General features: G+C 34.9%; 1 protein-coding gene across 2 annotated transcripts; it reads left to right on the top strand.

Moving 5' to 3' along the window:
• The first annotated feature begins 368 nt into the window (after positions 1-368).
• Positions 369-16,704, top strand: LOC114456682 (transmembrane protein 87A-like). Of its 2 annotated transcripts, none has more exons than XM_028438617.1 (20): positions 369-519; positions 3,034-3,091; positions 4,278-4,375; positions 4,578-4,694; positions 6,622-6,669; positions 6,747-6,788; positions 6,908-7,034; positions 7,161-7,222; positions 7,391-7,574; positions 7,656-7,755; positions 7,832-7,925; positions 8,854-8,925; positions 9,028-9,136; positions 9,977-10,035; positions 12,040-12,143; positions 12,735-12,808; positions 13,544-13,608; positions 13,705-13,757; positions 14,324-14,354; positions 15,181-16,704. In XM_028438617.1, the coding sequence occupies exons 1-20, from the start codon at positions 415-417 to the stop codon at positions 15,220-15,222; spliced, it is 1,644 nt and encodes a 547-aa protein (XP_028294418.1). In that variant the 5' UTR covers positions 369-414; the 3' UTR covers positions 15,223-16,704. The 2 variants fall into 2 exon arrangements, with proteins under 2 accessions (XP_028294418.1, XP_028294419.1); XM_028438618.1 differs by having other exon boundaries at positions 13,547-13,608.
• The last annotated feature ends 1,180 nt before the right edge of the window (positions 16,705-17,884 follow it).

Raw genomic sequence — 17,884 nt, forward strand, 5'->3', positions numbered from 1 at the left:
TAAGCCATGTATTTCACAATTTCCAAATGAGTAAAAATAAATAAATAAAATGAAAACATTGTCAAATTCGTCCACTTTAAACCTGCTGTTAAAATGTGTCTTTTGAGTTATCTCTGAATTCATTTTTAATAATTGTTTTTAGTTCTTGATTGCCAATGTTACCTATGTACTGTATTGTGTTTTTATTCATTTCATTATTTGTACATTTTGTTAATGTAGTTGTCATTATTTTATTTAAAAAAAAACAAAAACAAAAAAACAGAGAAAGAAAGAAGAAAGGAAATATAAAACCTTGTACTTTGGGTGTTACTGCCACCTAGTGGCTATTAGGTCAAGTAGAACCGGAACTGAAGGCGGATCCAGTCCTCCACCACAGACCGTGTGACAGTAGCAGTAGCAGAGGTAGGAGCTAAGATGTCTGATGCTGCGGCTCACACGCTATGCTGGCTGCTGGTTGTGTTGGTTCTCCGTCCTGGGACAGCAGCAGAAACCTCTTTATGGAGCGTGGACATCAACTCGGTCAGTGTTACTTCTTATGTGTGCGGGTCTGTGTGGGTGGCATTCATTCCTCTGCTGTGGTATGTGTTCCTTAGCAGCTGTTAGCCGACCAAGCTAACTAGCATCCCGAGCAGTGCTTGTCTATGGTCTGGAACACTGAGCTCTATCATACAGCAGTGTAGCCACCCGCCGCCATATTGGTACACTGAAAACATCCTGGATCATGCCAACAACATGTGTCGCTCAACTGCGTCATTATGGGGCTGTAAGATTATTATTTTAGTAATTTATTGATGGTACGCCCACAGTTGTTGTGGAATGTGTTTATTAAAGTTAAATCAGAATACATTATTTTGTTAATAAAACACTCCAGCAGTCACAGGGATTAAGTGCATCATTATTACACAAAATGTGTTTTTATAAACACCATTAAACTATCAAGAAAATAAATGTTTTTTACGAACAATGTGCATATAAAATGGAAATTACCATTATTATAGGTCTACTTTCTATCTCGTCATATGCTCTAGGTACTTATTACTAATTGAACTTAATTTAGTAGTTGTTATTATTATTATTATTATTATTATTATTATTATTATTATTATTATCTGCTCAATTAACTGTAAAGGACAGTATCACTGAAGCAAACAATGTAATGAATAAGACGTGTTTAATATTCAGGTCAATATAAGTATACCAGAGAGTGTTTTTTTTATTTGAATCTATTATACTATTTTATTTAAATATGTACATACACAAGACCTGCCACCAAAAACGTTGTTTCTATTATTATAATGTGTTACAGTATTTTTATTTCAATGTATTGTTTTCCATTTAATTTGAGAAAATATGTTCAAATCTGAATCAGCTGTTGATCACCTGGCAGTTGTTTAGTTTACCAAGATGGTGGCCGAAGGCTTTGGCTTTTTCACCAATGGTATAATAGAGATCAGTGATGTTGTAAACCCTGACAAGCCCACCATTTGGTTTTAACAAGATACATTTGTCTTTGCTCACTTTATTTGTAAGAAACTTGCATAATGTGATAACTTCAATGATCAAGATCAGCATGTAGAATGTCTCTGTATTTTTCCAAAGTTTTATAATGTGAATAATATTAAATCAAGTGCAAGTTATTGTAGGTTTTTGAGTCAATAATTCATTGCAGAATATTAACCAAAGCATTAGACTGATCTGAAGTTATGCATCTCCCAAAAACAATGAACTAATGCACCGACACACACTGAATTAAAACCAGTATTACCTGCTTCAGTGATCTGGAACGCACCTGTTAGTAGGGCTGTATCATTTTACCATAAAAAAATGTCAGATTTTTTAAAGAAAAATTTGAATTTCGATTTGATTTTTGAAATGACTGCAGACATCAGATATATTGTCAAAAGTGCAACTTTATTGTTGTGATTGTCTTCAAGAGTGAAAATACATAAAAAAATTCCAAAATAAAAAGTAAATGAATCTCTGTCATTCAACTATTACAAGCTTTAATCCAGGTTTAACCAAAAGTGCAACAGCAACTTCACAGTAGCTTCAATTTTCTGATTAATAAATCATATAACTACATATTAATACATACATAGAAAAATAATAAACTCTACCCTTAGCATCTCAGCATAGTGTGAATAAAACATTAAACATGTTTGTGGCACACATATAACCTATTCAAAGGGTAAACATATGTAAACAAAGAGGGGGCAGGCTCACATCTCACTACGGTAAACCACAAGGAAGGAACGTGAAAGTCCGAAAAAACTGTGGTGGGAAAAAACTTGAATTTGCAAAATAAAAATTGTTTTTATCTACAAATTTGATAAATCGACTAAATCGATTTTTTTATTTTTTTTTTTGCCCAACCATATATATATATATATATATAATAGACTGTTTTGCATATTCTTCTTGATGGAGAAACAATTGTCTTCAACATTGTCTGATGACAAGATAAAGTTGTATCTCAAAATTATTTCTTTAAAGTTATTCGATTACATTTGCAAAGAATGTTTTGTTAGAATAGAATTAAATAGAATAGAATAGAATCAAATTGAATTGAATAGAACAGAATAGAATAGAATACAATAGACCTTTATTGATCCCCAAAATGGGTAATGCACATGGTGCAGCAACACAATAGAATATTAAGAACAAAAATAAAGACCAACATAGGATAATAGTGTAAATATCCAACTGTGGGACCAAAAAAAATTTGGGAAAAAAAATTAATTAAGAAAAATGAATTTAAGAAAGTCAAAAACAAACAAAAGGCACAACATGAAATTAAAATGATATAAAAATATGTATAATTATTGTAAAAAGTGTTTACACTCCTTGTTTCTAGACTTTACACTGTTCAATGTTATCTTACTTTCAACTGTAAATCCTGTAAAAACAATAATACACTTGATATTGTTGTTGGGAATGTGTCTGATCCAGCAGGAATGTTGGAATATTTGGTGCTTTACTGACATTCATGTTCTATGGACTGATATTAAATCATTTTATTGTCTCTGTTCTCAGACACAAGATGCTGTGTTTAGGAAGACGCTGTATGCCAACACCACCATTTTCATGAAGTGTAAGTAGCCTCACCTCATCTGCATTATGGTTTCTCTAAAGTACTGTACGTGTTTTTCCAGTAGACGGTATTAGCATCTTTTAAACCAGGCTAACAGAGTTTCAATGCTCCTTTAGCTGTTTTATTATTTCAAAATTACCCTGGTTTAAAACAGCAACAGCCATCTTTTTAATCCAGCATTTTTAATGCATTTATCACATAGTTATTAACTCATTCAGTGCCAGCCATTTTCAGATTTTCGACCCCCCTCAGTGCCAGCTGTTTTGAGCATTTTGACTGATTTTAAAGACCCACACAATATTTTCTACTATGACTATCTGAAGTCTGAACGATTGAAGCCTCTACTTTCATCAAGAAAAATAATTTGTTTCTGGCTCGTTTCGTTCTTTTGTAATCAGCCGTTGAATAGAGCAAGTTTTACACAAATCTTCAGTTTCAGAGCAAAAAGCTGTGAAAAAAGCCTTTTTCTAAAAACAAAACCCGGTCAGTGACTTTAAAGCTATTTTTTTGCTTTCGTGACAACTCTAACATCTGAACATTGTTTCCTGATATAAAACAACAAAAAAAAGCACTGAGACCGGGCTTTTGATGGCAAAAGTATTATTATTTTGCTATCTGGGTCAGAGTTGAATGGATTTCTTACTGTATTTTGGCGTTCCTCCAAGTTTATCTCCCGTCAGTCTGCACACACGCAACTTCCTCTTCCTCCGGGACATGCAAAGTATCACTGCGTTCCCCGTTTTTTTAATATCGTTTTATCTCACCATCGCCACAATATCCATGAGCACGGATGATCTCTCATCCAAAGGTGCACTGCTCCCTCCTCCATGTCACCTATTATTTTGCTTTTTGGCTCACATGCCCCCCCCCCCCCCCCCCCCCCCCAAATTTGACTTTAGTGCAACATAACTGAGGTATATGACTAGAACAACAGATAAATGCAGAAAGTTACTACTTTCTTTTTAGATTTTAATTGAAAAAACACAAGCTGGTCAACATGTCCAGGTTTCAGAACACTTCTTTGTTCAGTTACAATGTCTCCTGCAGTGGAAAAGACTTTCTTGGTTAAATAAAGGTAAAAAAAAATAAAATAATAATAAATGAATAAAAGGCACTATATGTAATTAATTTGTGATGAGCGTGCTATAAGGATGTGCATTAGCATCAGCTCTGTATCTCTGTGCAGTCCAGGGTGACACAGCAGCATGTAACAAGAACCTGGCCTTCAACATCAGCTGGTACCTGCGCTCATCTGTCTGCTACAATGAAGTGTTCAACACACCTGTGAGTTATTGATCTGTGTTTGAGCCATAGTTTGGCTTCACAAGTAGTCACATCAGTCGATCTTTCTAACATAAGGATGACGGATGTTTCATTCAGTGCTTTATTATTTGAATATTGTCACTATTGTCGCTCTGCTGCACTGAACTCAGTTGCCTGTCAAAGGGCAATAGTGAAACATCCTTGTATCCTTGTTTCTTTGAAGGACAACAAAGCGATGAACATGTTTGGCATGGACCATGTGTTGAAAGATGGCTGGAGCGGTTTCTACAGCCGGGGTTACATGTACTTTGAGAACTGCTCATCACTTTTCCTACCAAAGGTTGGTCTGCAACACTGATTTCTACAACCGAGAAAATTAAGATTGTTATTGTTATTTTATTTCCCTAAACATTTCAATAACAGCAACATATCAGCACTTTAGTTTATGCAAATGTGCCATTTTTGCGTCATGTTTTTTTTTTTTATTCTTAAGCCTAGCAACAACGTAGACTGACAAGCACGTGGAATCTTTCAAGAACTGCAGTATTTCTTACTTGAAATTACAATAAACTCACTACATCTCTGTTGAAACACCATTCTTAGCACTTAATTTCTGGTTACCTATCAGGAGGTGATGTTTTTCTTACTCAAAGGTACTAAAAGCTCAAAAATATAATTACAAGTTAGGACATTATACAGTGTGCTGTTTAAAGCTGCTGGAGTCATTAAGATTTTTTATTTATTACAATGGAAAAAACATAGTGAAGGCTTCAATAAATCAATAAATGATTTTACTTATGAAGGTGGAAATTGCTGCTCGCAAGTTTGTTATAATCATAGCAAACAAGTTTGTTTGACTCCATCACAAACAGTGGGTTTATTGACAAATTGAGCGACCGTGGCTCAGGTGGTAGGGGGTTGTCTTCTGATCGAGAGGTTGGGGTTTCGATCCCAGTACCTGACTATGTGTCGAAGTGTCCTTGGGCAAGACACTGAACCCTAAGTTGCTCCCAGTGGTCGACTAGCGCCTTGCATGGCAGTCCTGTCCCATTGGTGTGTGAATGTGAGAGTGAATGGGTGAATGAGCTGATATGTAAAGCGCTTTGAGACTGCTTCAGTGTGGTGATAAAGCGCTATATAAAATCAAGTCCATTTACCATTTACCAAATCACATTGCATCGTGGGATTTGGAGTGCTGTTGAAGAATTCAAAGATGGCGCCGAAACATAAACGTTTCTTTAAGAAGCGTTGATTCCTATTGTGATTTATTTTGTTTCTTCCGTGGAAGCTAAAAAAAATCAACAACCGCCATTGTTTTTAGGCCGAGATACTGGACTCAAAACGCCACTTACTTTGTTCTTCTTCTTCTTCTTCTGTTTCTTCTTCTTCTTGTGTACACTAGTTAAAATCACTAGTCCTCTGTTATATGAACGGATCGGGCTGAAATTTGCTAGATATAATCTATGGATGTGTGCGCATCAGCGCTCGGAGCCCGATTTTTGATTTGGGGCCCCAAAAGAAAAAAAAAAACCCAAAGTGGATTTCTCATTTATTTGCGAGTCAAATATTGCGACGATTGGTGGTGCCGAATCATTGGTACATACCAATATAGAACCCATTAACCCGTACGTGTCACAGGGGCGCCAGGGAGCCCCCGGGTGCCCCATTTTGCAAATGACTACTCCTCCTTTAGTTCTTGTTAGATTGCAATGCAGTTTGGTATGAATATGATGAGACGCTCAGAGCCCTTTTTTCCTGTACTTTTCAAATTTATAGGAACATAGTCGTGTGATATATCGTTTCAAAGGTAATTCTACGTAAATTACGATTATGCCTCGTACAATTCAATTACATGCCCGAGGAATCCGTGGGCCCACCCCCTTTTATTAAAGTTGTTTTCTCATTTATTTGTGAGTCAAATATTGCGACAGTTGGTGGTACCAAATCATTGACACATACCAATATATGAATGGGGCCCATTACTCTGTATGTCCCAGGGGCCGCATTTTTCAAATGCCTACTCTTCCGTTAATGCTCGTTGAATCTGGCTGTAATTTGACATGGATATTCTATGAGCAGATGTCAAGAGCCTCTCGGAGACCTTTTTTTATTCGGTGGAACCGAGTCATATGATTGAATTCTTGTGAACATGGTAGGTGTTTTTCGGCGCTTTAACAGAGCTTTATCTATCATACATGTAGGAGTTGTTGAAAGTATTGAAATCCAAAGCATAAATGTATTTGATCATTTTAAACTCTTTCTTTTAGGTGTATTACACTAACTTCCACTCCTATCAGCCCCTTTCCAGTCTAAGCGTGAGTGATAAGACAAGCTGACAGTTATATTTTCAAATGTTTTTACATTCACCCTAAAGTTATATTTCTTGTTTCAGAGTGATTCATCCAATCAGAGTTATATATGGCCTGACAAACCAGTAAGATTTGTTTTTACTTTAGGATTTATCTGAAAATGTGGATCTGTGTTAGTCCTTTTTATCTTTCAGAACCACTTTTTATGTCTTAAGTGTTCTTTGTTTGAACTGTTGTGTTTCAGGACATCGGTGCAGTAGCCAAAGCTTGGGAAGATAGTCCCTATCTGTTCATAGTCAAGGTGCAGCCTCTGTTTCATGGGTTGGATGATGAAGAGATCGGAGCGGAGCAGTTTGATTTTACATTTATAAGTGAGAAACGACACCTAGAAGTACTCGACTTCACTTCAAAATGCTGAAAAGTTTACTTTGTCATCCAATTGTGATTTTACATCTGAATTTAAGATGGATATTGATATTTATTTTTCCTTTTTACAGTGAAAGTGGAGATGAAAGGGCCACATGACTACTCCTCTCCAGCAGACTGGCCTCTGATGATGGTGTGGATTTTATTTAATTTATTTATTTTCGCACAGGAACATATTTTCAGAATTTGTACTTGATACACATTTATTTTACTGCACTTTAAGCCATTTTTTACTTCTTTATAGACGACTGTTTGTTTTTTTGTTTTTTTTAACTGTTTCTGTTGTGTGTTCCCATCCTAGTTTTTTATGGTCATGTGCATCGTGTATGTTGTCTTCGGGGTGCTCTGGCTATTCTGGTGCGCCTGCTATTGGAAGGACCTGCTGCGCATCCAGTTTTGGGTTGGTGCCGTCATCATCCTCGGCATGTTGGAGAAAGCTGTGTTCTACTCCGAGTACCAGAGCATCCGCTACAAAGGAGACTACGGTTGGCCACTTTTACATTCTCTATTCTCATTCTTTTTTCACCTTTTTGTATCCATTTCTGATATATATTTGTTTTTTGCAGTTCTTGGTGCCGTCATATTTGCTGAGCTGCTCTCTGCTCTCAAAAGATCTCTCGCTCGAATCCTGGTCCTCATTGTCAGCCTTGGCTACGGCATCGTCAAGTGAGCTGATCTTTTAACATCTGAAGTTCAGTTGTTGTGCTTTTATGTCTTTAAACTCTTTATTCTCCTTGTTCAGGCCCCGTTTAGGCACCACAGTGCATCGACTGGTAGCTGTGGGTCTCCTTTATCTGCTCTTTTCCTCAGTGGAAGGTGTGCTGAGAGTGACTGGTGTAAGTTTCTGCCAACAATAAACAACATTGGATACTTATGAAGTCAGAACTTCATTTACAATATTCCCTCGATAGAAATAGATTTTTATGAACTACGTTTTGCAATCAATTGATGTTTAAAGGTGTGCATACATCAGTGTTTTTCCACCGTGGGGTCGTGACGGTATGTGGGGTCACCTGAAATGTCTAATAATTGATAATAATAAAAAAAAAAATACTTATTAAAAAAATATTTTAAATACTGTTTTTCAAACTAAATCGCAACACTAAATCTTTAAACACTATTCTTTACTTTCATTTTCTTGAATATAAATCTGATTCAAACAAAATGCAGTATGAAAAGCTGGTGGAAATGGGGTCACGATCCAAAAAGGGTTAATATTTGATTTAAAAAATAAAAAAACTTACTGATTAAAAATAGATTTTTTTTTTTACATTTTTAAATTATTATTCTTTTTCAAATTAAAACACAACATACGATCTTAAACAACTGTATTCTATACTTTCACTTTCTAAATGGATTTAGAAAAAAATGCAATATAAAAATATATATTTTGTAACATAATATATGATAAAAAGCTAATTCTAGAAAGGTAGAATCATCTATATCAAAATAGGGTCACGATCCAAAATAGGTTTGGAACTTCTGGTATAAAGGTTTCAGAGTTAATGATCCAAAAGGGCTTCATTCATTAACTTATACTCTAATTCATTATACATCCAGTTTTTATGAAAATTGACCAGTGATAGCCTTATCGTAATAAAACATATCCTTATCTTTTATGAATGAGGCAGTGTTTGAACACCATGAACAATAACTCTCACTGAGAATTTCAGTGTTTGTATAATGAGAGATTATTATTCTGTTATTTTAGTGTCTGGGTTTTTTTTCTGAACATTAACTTTGACTCTCGCTGTCTTCCTACAGAGCTTTTATGGGACAGTTGCACTTGTTGCTAACCTCAGCCTCTCCCTTATTGACTCCTGTGTCATGTGGTGGATATCCTTTATTTGTCTTTTGTGAAAGCCTTCACACACTGGATTTATAGTGGATTTATTCAAATGCTTGTGGACACACTTGTTTTCCTTAATTTGCATCTACATTTTCATCAGTCTGTCGCAAACCACACGCCTCCTAAAGCTGCGCAGAAACATAGTGAAGCTCTCTTTGTATCAGCACTTCACCAACACGCTCATATTCTCTGTTGTCGGTAAGTGAAACGACTCCATGGTAACGAGAAAGATGTATAACCGGTCTGTGTCACTTTGCCTTTGTTCAGAAAGAGCTTCAGAAAGTGAACAAAACCAGTGATAATATGTAATGGGTGTTGAACCTAAGTAATAAAAAAAGGTTGAGGCAAAAATAAGAGATTTTGAAATATTGTAAATTGTTTATGGATGTTGTGAATTTTTCAGAATCTTATATGTTTTGTGAATTTCATTCTACAAATGAAACAAACCAGTGGTCCAAACCTTTTCATAGTGGACCGTGTCTAATTCCAAAGCTTTGTACAACTAGTGTTGATCCATTAAGAAACAAAAGATTACATTAAAATGGACTCGTGATTAAATCTGTGAATGGTTTGTCCTACATTTAAATCAAATGTGATGGAAAATAGAAGAAATAGTGAACACTATTTTGTACATAACTATCAGTTTCTCTTTGTTTGATGACACACAGAATTTGATGTTTGATGCATTTATATTTTATTTTTATGTCATTACAGCTATCAGTGTTTATTTTGTTTAGTGCAGAGGCAGCTGATTGGCCAGTCCTCTGTTTACTGTGCAAACATAACTTCAGTCTATTCTCAAACCTGCCTGAGTAAATAATTGTTTGGTCTATCATGATTCAGAAGAGATCTATATAACCCCTGTAACACAAATCCTATTAGGATTGAATTGTTGACTTTCCGTGTATTGTGTGTTGCTGTGTGTGGGTCACGTTTTTTAGGTAGTTTGGTTTTAATTTAAATTCACTTCGAAGAAGATTCAGAAGCCTTTTCAAATCAGTTCATATTAACGTTACTTGTTAACCTTTGTTTTCACAGCCTCCATCATATTCATCATCTGGACCACCAAGGTTTTCAAGCTGGTCGACTGCCAGAAGGTCTGTTTCTCCTCACTGCTTATACTGTGTGCTGTTGGTTTTGAATAACTCTTTATAAGAAACTTAAAGAAACTGTGTTTTTCATCAACTGTTCTTTGACCTACAGTACACATATTAGAAGTTTCTTTTTAGTCTCTTAGGTTGTCTGTAATATTACAAATTCTACTCTATTCTCGTTCTAGAGTAATAAATAGGGGTGGGAAGATGCACTAAATTCACAACATAATACACAATATCAGTTTCCCAAGAGCGATACAATGCAATCTTTTTTAAAAAGGAAAAAAGACCAAAAAATTGTATACTATTTTATTTATTTACTTAATATTAATATTATTACCATCATATTAATTAAATTAAAATGTATTTGACTCTAAACTTTTTGAGATTTTCTCGTTTAAATCTGAATATTAAAAAATAAACAATAATAATAATAAAATAATAAATTAAAATTAAAATAAACAATGAAATAAATAAGACTTTTACATTTTAAAGTGGGGGTTATTATGTAAAATTGACTTTTTCAAGATTTATATCATGTTACTATGTCATGACATGCCTGGAGTGTTGCCTTGGCTCGTTCATGTATGTTTGAGTAATCTTTATAAACTCTGATGGCATCCATTTTAGGTGCAGATTAGCCTGAGTCCTCCTAGGAACGCCCCCACCTCCTAGAAACGCCTCTGACCTTTCGTCACCTCCCACCGCTCCACAGCAGAGCGCCCCTCCCTCGCGTCTCGAGCAGGCAGCAGCACAGCGTTTTCTTGCTAAACATTGCTTCATAATGATGTATGCGATTTCATAGCAACATGTAACTTCATAATGTAACATAACTGTGCTTAGCCAAACATCCGGCTCCAAAATGTAACTCTTTATGTTGCTTTTAACATAAAATAAATTATTAATCAAACTTTAGCTGTTGCCCTTTATGATTAAAAGATTGTGCGTTTTATGTTATATTTCTGATTTAATTGCAACATAGTTTCATTATATATTACTGAATTGCAAAATGTAGCTTCAAAATAAAGTACTCTATATTTATTTATTTATTTATTTATGACAAGAAGGTTGAATATTACCAAGCATACACGTCTTGTAAGAGCCTCTGAACTTTCTCATTCATCTTTAAAGTCACTTTCCGGGTCAGACACAGGATCAAATTATCATGGATGCACAATATCCTGCTGGCCATTGTTCACTAAGTGATAAAGTGTAAATCCGTGTATCATTCGTTCATTCGTTTTTCATTAGGTATCAAAAACATGACCCGGAAGTGAAGCGTTACACATTCTGAGATATCTTTAGCTTTGCAACACTTGCGAGTCTCTGAATCCTCCGAAATGTCCGTGAGGAGGTTCTGTGCCCAACACCAGCTAAAGGGAAAAGGACACGTTTCTGATGCACAGTTGGAAGCAGCGATTGTGTCATACCGTACTTCCGTTAGCATTGCCGTTAACGTCGGATGAGATTACACTTCCGTGTCACGTACTTTGGCCAATCAGTAATGGAGAAAACAAATAAAGCTGTTCTTTTTCCGTTCCGTGTGGAGGAGATGCAGTAGTGTTGTGATGACGCCACAGACAGCGTGCTGAAGGGGCGTGTCGGAACGGGTAGGAGCTGCTTAAAGAGACAGAGGCCTATTTCAAGGGGTTTGATACAGCCATGATGCGAGAGCAAATTTATTCAAGGCAGTTATTTTAGTTTACTGCATTTACAGACCAACATAAGGTTGCATCATCATTGTAGTGTGCTATAGAATGGTACTATGTGATTGAAAAAGCACAATACACAATAATATAGAATCAATATCATCATGACATAATTTGCATCATTTGACATTTTAATATCGTGAGTTTACCCACACTATTACATTATTCTTGAGCCAATTGCCACCCACTGACTTTGGAGAGAAATGAAATAAAATAGTTTTATGAATTGCAAATGTTGCAGAGCACACCAGTGTTCCACAGCCCATTGGTTAATAATTGCAGTTCCTTGTCTCTCCAGGCTTGGCGGGACTTGTGGGTCGATGATGCCTTCTGGCGTCTGCTGTTCTCCACCATATTGCTGGTTATCATGGTGCTGTTAAGGCCATCTGCTAACTGCCAGAGGTCAGTACAGAGCTCATGGTTATTCACCACTGATTATTACTAAGGCACTAGCTTTCAAGAGAAATGTCAGTAAAACAGTAATTATTATATATTTTCTATTTCATTTGATTTGAAATGAGTATTTCCAAGATCTGGTATGGTCTGTTGGGCTACAACTACAGTGAGCAACATTGTTTGTTTTTGGGTTCAAACCTATGCACTAAACTGGTGTGAACAACACAGATTATATTTCAAATTGAAGTCCATTAGAGACGTGATGAAGTGACAGTGACCAAACTGATGAGTGCAGAAAGCAGGATCTGCATTAAGAGCTCAAAAATCTCTCTCAATCTTAGAGAATATTTGTTGATTTTTATTTTGAACTTATTTATCTTAATAACCAACATCTCCTATTGGATGATAGTCATTTAAAGACCTTACAGACCAAAAAGAGAAGTTAATAAAGGCTCTATAAAGACTTTCAGCCTGTTGCATTTTGATAAAGATGACATCTGAAAGCAGCAAATTACAGTTACAAGTCTTCTTTGTTGTGCTTTTCTTGAGGTCTGTTAAGTGCAGTAGTGTCTCACCTCTTGTATTGTTTCATCTCAGGTTTTCTCATTCTCCTCTGATTGATGATGATGATGAGGAGGAAGCTAAGGAGCCAATGCTGAATGAAGCTTTTGGTAATAAAGAAGTTTGTTCCTCTATAATTAAAGTTTAACCAACTTCATTAACGATTGCTAAAATGGAATCCTTTAGAATAAAAGCTGAATATTTTGCGAGGCCTGTTCTCAATATAAATTCTAAGATCATTTTTGTCTGCATAATATTATGTGCTATAATTGTTATAGTGTGGCAAACTGGTAATGATTATAGATCATATACAGAGTTTGCGGGAGGCAGGGGGAGCATTGCAAAAGTTTTCGTTACAGTTTACATTACATTACAGTCCCAAATTCATTTGAAAAAATAAAATTCTTAATATAATGTACTTAATATACAAATATTTTAACCCTCAGCAAAGTTTTTGCTGTTTTTTTCGCTGCATTCGATTTTACCTTTATATTTCATATCAGGAAATCCATAAACCTTGCCTTGTTTGGTATAATTTTTTTCAAGAGAACCTCACAAATGTGACTCTGAAATATTTTTTTTAATATGGCATACTGTATTAACACAGTGGTTCTAAAACCACTAAAAAAACTCAATTTTGAGTGGGAAAAACTTAATTTAATTTACTATAAAAGTCACAAACATCCAATAAAAATCTTTATTTTAAAGTGCACAAAGAAGACGTAAGAGAAAGTATTCTCAGGCGTGTTCTTTTGTTTTTAAATGATATAAACATAAACTTGGTGTTGTATAAGCATAATTGGTTTGGAGACATGATGTTATTTAATGGTTGTTTATGTCTTCAGAAGGAATGAAGATGAGAGGTTCAAAGCCCGACACTAATGGTTCCCAGAAACTGCTGAGTAAAGAGGTGAGGTAACGTTCCTCTGCTCCTTCCAACTCTCTTCATCTACTTCCCTTTATTCGTTTGTCTGTTTATTCCTGCTGCTGTGCTTTTTCCCCTCAGGATGAAGACCTAAAGTGGGTTGAAGAGAACATTCCCACGACTGTTGCTGATGTGTGAGTAAAAAAAAGGAGCTGAAGTGAACACAATAAGCTCTTACTAAGACTCCAGGTTACCAGTACAACTGTTTTAGAGTCATGATATTACAGGATTGCACAATCTGGAACATGTTATTGGCTTTAACGTTAATTTTTTTGGCATTTTAAGATTTGATTTCATACACAAGGGAAAAGATTTGTTTCTCATTAGTGACAAATAAATCAATCCCTGTACTTTTAAATAAGACACAATAAATATGACATTTATTAAATGGAAATGCAAGAACTTATGAGTTGGTAGGTCAAGTATCAGGGAAATTAGTTGGCAAGTGATCAGCAGATGATGGTTTGTTCGTCTGTGTATGCAAAGAGGGGAACAATATTTTTTCAATGGGAACAGGAGGAAGGAATAGTATGGAGAGGGTTTTAACTAGTAAAAAATCAGCCCTTATTGTGGTGGAACGGGTCAGGTCATCAGCAAAGTGGGACCTTAACTTTCTTAGTAATGGACATCCCAGAAAGGATTGTAATATGGGTTGAGCCTCAATAATGTAATGTTTACTTTTTTGTTTCTCTTCTTACAGAGCTCTCCCTGTAATGTTAGATGAGGAAGAGGTAAGGACATTTTTACTTCCCTTAACTTTGTGCATAGTTTCTAATTCAGTGTATTGTCTTCAAACATATGTGCCTACTTGAGATCAGTGGTTCTCCAACTTTTTTGGGTATTCCACACTTTGAGCAAAGGTGGGGAATACCCACCTGTGTTGGGGAGATTATAACACATATACGAATAACACATTTCCCAATTTAATGAACTAACAGGGAACAAGGGAACATCATATTTCATAACGAATCAAAAAAATAAATGTAACTAATCACCTGCATTAAAAACTAGTGCAATATTCAAAAATACATGAAATAAAGACTTTTTTTCAATCTGTGCCAAAAAGCTTAAGAAAACAAAAACGAAAATTCATTTTTTAAGTCGACTATTTAAAGTTTGTTTATTGTTCCACTTCATGTGAAGTATATGCCGACCTCAATCTTTATTTTTACACTTTAGTTCCACTTTACATTTTTGTGTCTAATCATTTAATGCTTTTTTAAATTTCTACTACATTTTTAGGCTTCTCATTATTACTTTCTTTGTGTGTAGGCGTTTTGTTTACTATTATTCATTTTTTTTATTTTAAATAAAAAAAGGTTTTTAAGAAGACTGGTATGAAATTAAAAATGTCCTGTTATACCTTCATTCCCCACCAGGGGGCTGCACCACACACTTTGAGAAGCACTGCTTTAGATTTCTTTACTTTGTCAAAAAACCATAAATACATAAATACAATGTTCTTATTTACCATAAATATGTTTTTATTCAGAAATGTTGGTTTTTTTCTGTACGAGGTTACCCTAACTGCATTTTAATCTGCTTTATAATTTCCAGGAAATCCTGAAAACCAAGATGGAGAGATCTAAAATGGAGTAGAAAGAAAAGAACCTGATGGGATGAAGAATGGAAAGCAATATAACCGAGGCAGCAATTAATGCATTCTGAGTAATTAAATCCAAAAGAAGTAGAGGTGATAGTAAGATGCATTCCCACCCGATTCGTGATGTGTTTATTTGTTGTGAGAGGCTGAAAACAGCAGCAGAAGTAGTGCTACTGAACGCATCACTGAACAGCTTTATTATGGGTTTAAGGTTTGATTACCAAACTGGAATTATTATTTTTAAATAAATAACTTATTCATTGTAACATATTATCACTTTTACAAACCTGGCCAAAATAACACTTTTTTTCTTGTTTTGTTACAATCCCTGTGTGAAAATATTATTCCCAACGTTTCATCTGTATTTATTAGGACGAGTGGGTTTTTTAGCTGCTTTGGTGAACAGTAACCAGCTTTAGGAGAAGGTTTGACCTTCCCAAATATAAAGTGGCACTGAATGTGTTTGCTTTATTGGAAATATGACGTCTTTTTGTGAATGTGATGATGCAGACTGAGATAAATGTGATGTTTGAACTGACGGGGAAGGCATATGCTAACACACTGAGCTAGCAACAATAACACCATTATTACTATTACACATACACGGAATCTGTTGTTTACATTATTTCATTGTGTGTGTTGTGGCTTCATATTATTTATACATTATTTAATGTGACAAATGTACTATTTAAATGAGGAAACATTGTGAATTTATTAACCAGAGAAAACTAATGGAATTGTTTTTGCCATTTTCTATGCCCATCAAAACAAAGTGATGTTATAACAACACCTCTCACCAGTTCGTTGTCCCATGTGTTCAGGTAAATGTTATATTCCTAATGAAGGACAAGAGGGATTATTAATACTTGAAGCACATTGGCTCGGATGAATGTAATAAAACATAAAGCCCATGGATATGATGAAGAGGACTTGAGAGTTAACCAAAATTCACCTTAAAAAAAAAAAAGAAAATGTACTGTTTTCTTTTTAATGTAAACTTGTCACGTTTTTAATATAAAGCTTTTCCATATGTTCAAATAAAAAGTAACTGGATACAGCAATTCAATTGAAAACATAAATGTGAATGTGAAAACATTGTCATCAGTAACTGGATACATGATAAAGGTATAATATGTGTAATTTTCTGCATGTATATCTCTCAATCCCTTCACCAAGTGGGCACACGCGGTAGTTTCAGAGTGATACTTTTTCACCCCCAACCACCACCTTTTTTAATATATATATACACTTTGCAGTCAAACTGCAGTTTTCATGCCTTGTGTAGCAGAATTCTGTTCCTGTTCAATCTCCTGCAATATTACAGGTGTTGTAAAGTCTGCCGTTTGTCCAAATATTGTTGGAAAGAATTTGTCAAAGATTTCTAAATCTGAGTCTGCATTGTGTTGTGAAGCTGACGATATTGTATGGCTTTTTTTTTAATATGTCTGGCAAAATAAAGTTTATATTATATGACGGGTCATAATATGTCCTGTGAATGGATTTAATGGTGATGGCTGAGATGTATGCAAAGAAACTGACTGATTATACTGACACATCTCTATCAGAATTGGAATTTCACTTGCTTCAGCATCATAATTGTGGAAAAAGTTGATTGATATTTGACGTTCAATAGTTAAATTACTAATTAGAGTCGTACAGGAAGAACTTCCAACCTTTATATTTATGCAGAGGTTGCTGGTTCTCACAGGGAATTGAATTCAGAGCCTTCCTGCTTTGAAGCTAAAGAACTAACTTTAGGGAACATCTATTAACCATTAATTAGTTGCTTATTAGCATTAGTAACATATAGGCTCTTAATTACTCATCTATAAGTACTTAATAGTTAGGGGTGAGGAAAAAAATTGATTTCACAATATATCACGATTTTTTTGGGTGCTGATTAAAATTAAAAAATCGATTTTTTTTTTTAAATCAATATTTTTGTGTTTTTGTGCAATATTTCAGCGGTTACAATGCTTTCAATGTGTTACTATGGTTACTCGATGCACTTGATTTTATGATGTCAGTGTGTAACACTGCATTTTCCTTTTTCAGTGAAAATGTGCAAAAACACTAATAATAAATAGGATGTTTTGAAGCAAATAGTTTTGACTCACGTCGTATCGAATTGCAACATCCTTGCCAATACTCACCCCTATTAATAATGCCTTATTAAGTATTTATTCAATATGTTACTAATTTACATGCTAATAAGCAACTCATTAATGGATAATAGGTGTTCCCTAAACTAAAGTGTTACCAAACTAACTTCTATTTGCCATTTAGAAATAATCCACAACTCATAGTCTTATGCTTGCTCTAATCTGTTAGTATTCAGTGTGAACGTGTGCTGGTGTCATTACACTGTGCCATTGTAAATATTATAATATATTTATCATATAGACCTGTGTGGTAAAGTAGATGAAGTGCCCAATGACACTCTGACAATGAGTGGTAACCAGAGGTGAAATGTATGGATTACAAGTATTCCCATTACTGTAACTGAGTTGCTTTTATGGGTACTTGTACTTTTGAGTATATTTCTAATTCTAAGTATGTTTTAAAAGAAGTAAAGTCATTTGTTACATTTCTACACCCAACCGTTATTAAGTAAATGATTATTTTTTTGTTTTGAAATGATCAACGGACATTGTGAAA

This window comes from Gouania willdenowi, chromosome 22 (assembly GCF_900634775.1).
Source record: "Gouania willdenowi chromosome 22, fGouWil2.1, whole genome shotgun sequence".
Lineage (NCBI taxonomy): Eukaryota > Metazoa > Chordata > Actinopteri > Blenniiformes > Gobiesocidae > Gouania > Gouania willdenowi.